At 51.5% G+C, this 7,461-nt stretch overlaps 1 protein-coding gene across 1 annotated transcript; it reads right to left on the reverse strand.

Moving 5' to 3' along the window:
• Positions 1–3,781: 3,781 nt before the first annotated feature.
• LOC145793751 (uncharacterized) lies at positions 3,782–5,743 on the reverse strand. The gene is made up of 2 exons (XM_082876622.1): positions 5,533–5,743; positions 3,782–4,275 (listed from the first exon to the last, which is right to left on the reverse strand). Exons 1-2 carry the CDS (start codon positions 5,741–5,743, stop codon positions 3,782–3,784), a joined length of 705 nt encoding a protein of 234 aa, XP_082732748.1.
• Positions 5,744–7,461: the final 1,718 nt, after the last annotated feature.

A 7,461-nucleotide genomic window follows, 5' to 3' on the forward strand; every position in this document is an offset into this window, starting at 1 on the left:
CCGTGGGGTCTGAAGGGGGAGAAGTGGAGGGGGCCCTAGGAAGGGTAGGTGGCCCAGAAGTGGTGGATGTTGCCTCAGAGGTCACAAAGGTCGTCCCCGAAAGGCAAGTGGAGGGTGAGGCTGTTGGCCCTGGGCCAAGGAGGGAGGGACAGCCCCAGGGGGGTCTTGTACCTCAAGAAGGAGGAGTCGGTGGGACCACGGCGATCTACCATTCTCGTGCGGTGGCGGGGCGACTAAAGGGAAAGGAAGGCCCAGCCAGAGCAGGGGCAGATCGCCTTGTAGGGATTGTAGAAGAGGCAGCCCTGCGGTCGGCCTCCAGATTCAACGAGGCTGAGCTGCTAAGGGGGTTATACTCCGCTCAAATGGAGGTAACCACCTTAGCGGGGGCCCTGCTGAGGAAGGCGGGGGCTGTCAAACTCAAGGCAGATGAGGCCAAGGCCCAGCTTGCAAAGTTAAAGGAGAAGAGTGCAAGTTGGGAGAGTGCCCACACTGAGCTGCAAACGGTTAAGGCGGAGCTGGAGGACACATGCCGCCAGGTTGTGTCACTCGAGTTCCAGCTTGCTGGCGAGCAGAAGAAGGTGGAGGAGGCCCAAAGAGCTTGCGCCGTCGCGGTCGAGCGACATAAAGAGGCCATGAGTAGTAACGAAGAGCTGGTCAGGCAAAAAGATGAGGCCGATGGCAAGGTGGGCGATCTCCAGAAGGAGTTGGAGGGAGAGCGCGCTAAGGCAGTAGAGGAGAATGAGAGGCTTCAGAAAGAGTTGGAAGCAGAACGGGCAAAGGCTGCATCAGAGAGGTCAGCCTTGCAGAAAGAGCTGGACGAAGAAAGGGTAAGGCGACCTCTGAAAGGGCGGCTTATCCCGATCTGTACGTCGCAGCGGTGGAGCAATTCAAAGGGTCGGCCGAATTTCAGTCAGTGGTTGATGCCGCGGTTGCGAGTAGCCTGGCAAGGCAGGAATCTGGGGGGGTGGGCCCATCGAGGACGACTGCTAAAGGCAGAACTGAAGCAAAAGTTATTGAGAGATTCCAGCAGTTGGACTTTTATAAGCACGAAATGGCTGAGTACTGGGACAGTGGCTGGAAGATGTTCAAACGTAGAGCTGAAGATCTATTCCCAGACTTAGACCTTAGTAGTGTAACAATTGGCGAAGACGATGTGGCACAAACCCCCCTGGATGAAGGCATTGAAGAAGAAGACCTCCTCTCTAGTGAGGAGGAGTAACTGGGGCGGCAGGAGTAAAAGATAGTTTGTTGGTTTGTTGTTCTTGTTTGTTTTTAGTATTTTTTTTTTTTTTTTGTAATGAATATTTGTATATGAACTGCTGTAATGAACTTTTACACAAAGTTGTGAATGAATAAAATTTCGTTTGATTGTCATTTGATTGTTTCTGTTTGTGTGTCTGAGATGAATGGAGCGTGGGCGTAGTGTGCATAGAACTCCTGGTTAATAAGAGTGAAATTTGAACTTGTAATAAAGAGTGAATGCAGACTAAAGTTGAGAACGCCACAAAGCAAAGTGAGACTTAAAATGATAAGCCTGTGAACTTTTTGTTTTGTTGTTTTTTTTTTTTTTTTTAAAAAAAGTGATAAGAACGTCTTTGAAATTTGACTAAATAAAGAGTGTTGTGAAGACTTGGACCTGGAATTGTGACTAAGTGTGACTATTAATTCCACACGTGTGAAGTTTTGCAGGGGTGGTTTTGACCGAGCCCAATATGTTAGGCCTGGCCAAGTGCTTCACGCTCAATCTGGATGGGGTCTTCAGCGCTCGGTCTAGCTGAGTGTGTTGACGGTCGGACTGCCCGAGGTGGCTCTTGCCCAGTCTGGCTGAGGCATTTAGTGCTCGGTCTGACTGAGGCGTTAAGTGCTCTGTCTGGATGGGGTCTTCAGCACTCGGTCTGGCTGAATGTGTTGACGGTCGGACTACCCGAGGCGACTCTTGCCCAGTCTGGCTGAGGCATCTAGTGCTTGGTCTGACTGAGGCGTTAAATGCTCAGTCTGGCTGAGGCTTGTGGTGCTCAGTCCGGCTGAGGCTTTTAGTGCTCAGTCTGGCTGAGGCTCTTAGTGCTCAGTCTGGCTAAGGCTCTTAGTGCTCAGTCTGGCTGAGGCTTTTAATGCTCAGTCTGGCTGAGGCTTTGAGTGCTCAGTCTGGCTGAAGCTCTTAGTGCTCAGTCTGGCTGAGGCTCTTAGTGCTCAGTCTGGCTGAGACTTTGAGTGCTCAGTCTGGCTGAGGCTTTAAGTGCTCAGTCTGGCTGAGGCTTTTAGTGCTCAGTCTGGCTGAGGCTTTCAGTACGGAGGCCTTTAATGCTGCAAATAAGAATGTTACTGAGACAACATATAGATAGCTGAGATATATAATCAAGAAGTTACATTGCATGGGGGAATATTAAGAATGTGTGAGTTTCCCGAAAAGAAAATATAGTGACTGAGCAATACAAAAATAGGAGCTTTATTGAAAGTAACGTTTAAGGTGTTCGGCGTTCCATGGGTGGGGGAGGTGTCGGCCTTCCATGTCCTGAAGTCGGTAGGTGCCTGGTCGGGGGCGAGCTTTCACAATGTAAGGTCCCTCCCATTTGGCTGCTAATTTACCCTCGGTCGAATTTCTAATAGCAAGGGTTGCTTCTCTCAGGACAAGATCCCCTACAGTGAACTCCCTTGGTCGGACCTTGCGGTTGTAGTGTGTTCTCATTTTCTGTTGGTATGAGGCCAGTCAGACAGCGGTGGTGTCTCTGAGTTCTTCAATTAGGTCCAGGTCTGCCCGATGGAGTTCTTTAGTTAGTGCTGGATCCGAATGTAAAACCCTGGGGGTAGGCAGACCGACTTCGACTGGGATAACTGCCTCAGCGCCGTATGTTAAGCGGAAAGGGGTTTCCCTAGTGGGGGTCCAAACTGTAGTTCGATAAGCTCAGAGTACATTTGGAAGCTCCTCAGCCCAAAATCCCTTAGCAGCTTCTAGCTTGGTCTTGATGATCTTCAGAAGGGAACGATTGGTGACCTCAACTTGGCCATTGGCTTGGGGATGACCGGGGGAAGAGAAGCAGGGCTGAATCTGCAGGTCCGAACAGAACTTTCTATATTTGGCGTTGTCGAATTGTTTACCGTTGTCGGAGACGATGGCCTGGGGGATGCCGAACCTGCAAACGATTGATTGCCAGATAAACTTGGTTGTGTTCCGTTCGGTAATAGTGGCGAGGGGTTCTGCCTCTACCCAGTTGGTGAAGTAATCAATGGTGACGATCGCGAACTTGGTTTGACCTCGGCCGGTGGGAAGTGGACCGACCAGGTCAATTCCCCATTTGGCGAATGGGTAGGGGCTGCAAAGCGTGATCAACTCTGTAGGAGGAGCATGGGGGATGTTGGCAAAGCGCTGACACTTGTCACATTTGAGCACAAAGTCAGCCATGTCTTGGTTGAGAGTAGGCCAGAAATATCCTGTGCGAAGTATCTTGTGGGCCAGGGACCTGCCGCCCGAGTGATTGCCGCAGATACCCTCATGAATTTCTTGCATCACATAAGTTGCTTGAGTCGGATTAAGGCACCGTAGATAGGGGCGTGAGAAACCACGTTTGTACAAGATGCCGTCGATAAGGATGTAATTGGAGGATCGTACCCTGATTTTGGCGGCTTGCTGGTGGTCGTCTAGGAGTTCCCCTGCTGTCAGAAATCAAAAGATATCCGATGCCCAAGGAATGGGCTCAATTTGGAGGAATTGTACTTCATGCTAGTCGGGGGAAATGGCGCGGTGGGACAGGTATTCGAGGCGGACACTCCTGCTGAGGGCGGACTAGTCTGCGGAAGCCAGCTGGGCCATCTCATCAGCCTTAGAGTTCTCTGTCCTAGGAATGTGCTTGATGTGGAAGGTATTGAAAAGGCGAACAAGGGGGAGTGCGAGATCCCTGTAAGTTCGCATTGTGCCCTCCTTGGCGTCGAATTTGCCCGTGATCTGTCCGACGATGAGCTGAGAGTCGCTGAGCACTCGGATGTGGCTGACACCAATGTCCCTGGCTAGGCGAAGGCCTGCTATTAGTGCCTCATATACGGCCTCATTGTTACTGGCTTCAAACAAGAAGCGGAGCGCACATTTGAAATACCCACCCTCAAGGCTGGTGAGAATGAGGCCAGCCCCACTACCTTGCCTACGGGATGATCCGTCGACGTTGAGAGTCCAAGAGTGAGGGTCTTCTAGCTCGATGGGAGCTGGCAGGGGTGGAGAGGCAGTGGTTGGGGTAGGATTAGTGAATTCCAAGATGAAGTCGGCGATAGCCTGTCCCTTAATTGCTGTTCGAGGTCGGTAAGAGATGTCAAACTGGCTGAGTTCCACTGACCACTCCATAAGTCTGCCAGAAAGTTCTGGTTGCTGCATGACCTTCTTCCAGGGTTGGTCGGTAAGGACCACTATGGAATGGGCTTGGATGTAAGGACGAAGTCGTCTAGAGGCGGTGACTAAGGCCAAGGATAATTTTTCTAATAGGGGGTAGTTCTGCTCTGCTCCCCTGAGAGCCCGACTGATGTAGTAGACCGGTCGTTGGACAGAGTCGTCTTCCCTGATAAGAGCTGCACTGATTGCGGTGCTTGAGGCGGCTAAGTAGAGGAAGAAGGACTCGCCCATAATTGCTTGTGAAAGGAGAGGTGGATTGGCCATGCACTGCTTTAACTGCTGAAAAGCCTCTTCAGATTCAGTTGTCCATTCAAAAGTTTGCCAAAGAACTTTGAAGAACGGTAGGCACTTATCTGTTACGCGGGAAATGAAACGGTTGAGGGCTACAACTCGGCCAGTGAGTCTTTGAACCTCCTTGACTGTCCTGGGAGACTGCATCTCAACCAGGGCCTTGATTTTTTCAGGGTTAGTTTCAATGCCCCGCTGGCTGACCATAAAACCCAGAAACTTCCCAGATCCGACGCCGAAGGCGCACTTCTTTGGGTTGAGCTTCATTTGGTACTTGCGTAGCATGGCGAAGGTCTCCCGCAGGTCTGTCAGGTGATCGGTGGAGAGTTTGCTCTTGACTAGCATGTCGTCGACGTATACTTCCATATTCCGACCTATTTGGTGATGGAAGACGGCATTGACCAACCGTTGGTAGGTGGCCCCAGCATTTTTCAATCCGAATGGCATTACTTGGTAATGGTAGGTACCTCGGTCGGTGATGAAAGATGTATGTTCCCGATCGGACGAGTGCATGAGAATTTGGTTGTAGCCGGAGAAAGCATCCATGAAGCTGAGCATTTGATGACTGGCCGTGGCATCGACCAGCAGATCTATGCAGGGCAGAAGATAGCTGTCTTTGGGACAAGCTCGGTTCAGGTCAGAGTAATCGACACAAAGTCGCCATTTGCCGTTGTTCTTGCGGACGAGGACCACGTTTGACAGCTATTTAGGGTAGTCGACATTTTTGATAAATTGGGGCTCAAGGAGTTTGTCGACCTCTGCGGCTATAAGAGTATTGCGCTCCGAATGAAAGATGCGCTGCTTTTGGCGGTACGGTCGGAAATGAGGTTCAACGCTGAGGCGATGAGTTATAAAAGAAGGGTCGATGCCTGGCATATCTGAATGAGTCCAGGCGAACACATCATTGTGCTCAGTCAGAAGTGCAGTAAGGTCGGCCTTGGCTTGGGGGGATAGCTGGCTGCCGATCTTAGCAGTTTTCATTGGGTTGGTGAAATCGATGGGAATCTCAACAAGCTCCTCCACCGGTTCGCCCCTGACCAGTTCATCCTCATCTCGGGCGTCAAGTCCTTCAATGATCATGGCCTCCTTCAACTTGACTTCTTTGAGTGAGGCGACATAACATTCCCTGGCGATGGTCTATTCTCCCCGTACTGTCCCGACCCCCTAGTTGGTAGGGAACTTTATGGCGAGGTGATAGGTTGAAGTGATAGCTTGGAAAGCGTTGAGGGCGGTACGACCGAGGATGATGTTGTAGGCAGAGGGACAGTCGACCACAAGGAAGGTGAGTAACTTGGTAGTCTGCCGTGGGTATTCACTAATAGTGATGGAGAGGTCAATGGAGCCAATGGAGGTCACCCGGTCGCCAGTGAAACCGACCAAGGGGGTTTGGAGAGGGGACAGGCTTTCCTTCCCAATTTTTAGCTGGCGGAAGCAACTGAGGAATATGATGTCAGACGAACTACCGTTGTCGATGAGAACCCGCCTCACCTTATAGTTGGAGAGAAGGGCAGAAATGACAAGGGGGTCATCATGAGGATAACGGATGCCTGTACAATCGGCGTCCGTGAAGGTGATGGGCTCTGTCCACTTCTTGGGCTGCTTGGAAGGTCAGTCTACCGTGTCCACTACTTTGTCCGAACCTTGCCTTATTTTCCTGAGCTCTGCTTTCTGAGCGGAGCGGGACGGTCCGCCGCAAGCAAGGCCACCAGAAATGACTCGGATTTCACCAACTGGTGGAAGGGGGTTACCTAGGGGCCGAGGCTGTTATGGGAGGCGGTCATGGCCATGGGCAGGTTGGGCTGGCTGCCGAGGTGGGGTATGTCGGCGGTTGTTTCTGAGGGGCTCGGTTCGTTGCCTCTGTTGCAGGCGGGTGTCCGTGAATCGGCTGAGACGCCCTTGACGAATGAGGGTCTCGACCTGATCCTTGAGGTTGATGCAATCATCAGTATTGTGGCCATGGTCCTGGTGGAAACGACAGTATTTGGACTGGTTTTTCTGGTTGGAAGGGGTCCGTGAAGGCAGGGGCCATTTGAGGGGGTAATCCCGTTGGATTTGGTGGAGAACTTGTTCCATAGGAGAATTGAGTGGTGTGTACCGCTCAAACTGACCGGGGGGTCGTGCTGGTGCCGGCCGGTCAGTGCGAGGAGGTCGGTCGGGATATTGGGGCATTTGGCTGTTATGCTGGGTGTTTCTTGGTTTCGAGTCTTTTCTTTTTTCTCTGGGGGGCGGGTTTTTGGATGTTAGATCTTGGCGAGCAGCCAGTGAATCTTCGGCATTCATATATTTTCGAGCTTTGGATAATAGGGCTGCCATAGAGGTCGGAGGGTTTTTGGAGAAGGAGAAGAGGAAATTGGACGATCGCAGCCCGGCCATGAAAGCCGTAAGGATGACCTTATCGTCATTTTCCGCTACTTGTAGGGCTTCGGTGTTGAAGCGGGTAACGAAGCTACGTAGTGACTCCCCCTCGGTCTGACGGATGTTGAAGAGTTGGGCTCCAATGAAATGGCTGAGGAAGGAGTCGGTGAGATGCTGGAAAGTGGAGACAGAGTCCGCCGATAACTGACTGAACCACAGTCAGGCTGACCCCTTCAGTGTCACGGGGAAAGCCCGACACATGATCTCGTCGGGGAAGGCATGACGGATCATGAGTGTACGATAGGTTTCCAGATGGTCGACTGGATCTGTCGTACCATCAAAGGAGTCAATGGTGGGCATCTTGAATTTGGCGGGCAAAGGTTTGTCCCGAATGGAGGCAACAAACGGTGAATTTGCCGTGGTAGAGGGTTTATTCTAAATGT

Source organism: Camellia sinensis, chromosome 6 (genome assembly GCF_055761805.1).
Source record: "Camellia sinensis isolate YWXY chromosome 6, ASM5576180v1, whole genome shotgun sequence".
NCBI lineage: Eukaryota > Viridiplantae > Streptophyta > Magnoliopsida > Ericales > Theaceae > Camellia > Camellia sinensis.

Excerpts from the sequence above, each read along its gene's own strand:
- LOC145793751 (XM_082876622.1), bottom strand. The coding sequence starts at position 5,743 with ATGATCATTGAAGGACTTGACGCCCGAGATGAGGATGAACTGGTCAGG. Across the intron at positions 4,276-5,532 it reads GACTCATTCAGATATGCCAG|CAATTAAGGGACAGGCTATC; the intron begins GCATCGACCCTT and ends GACCTCGAACAG.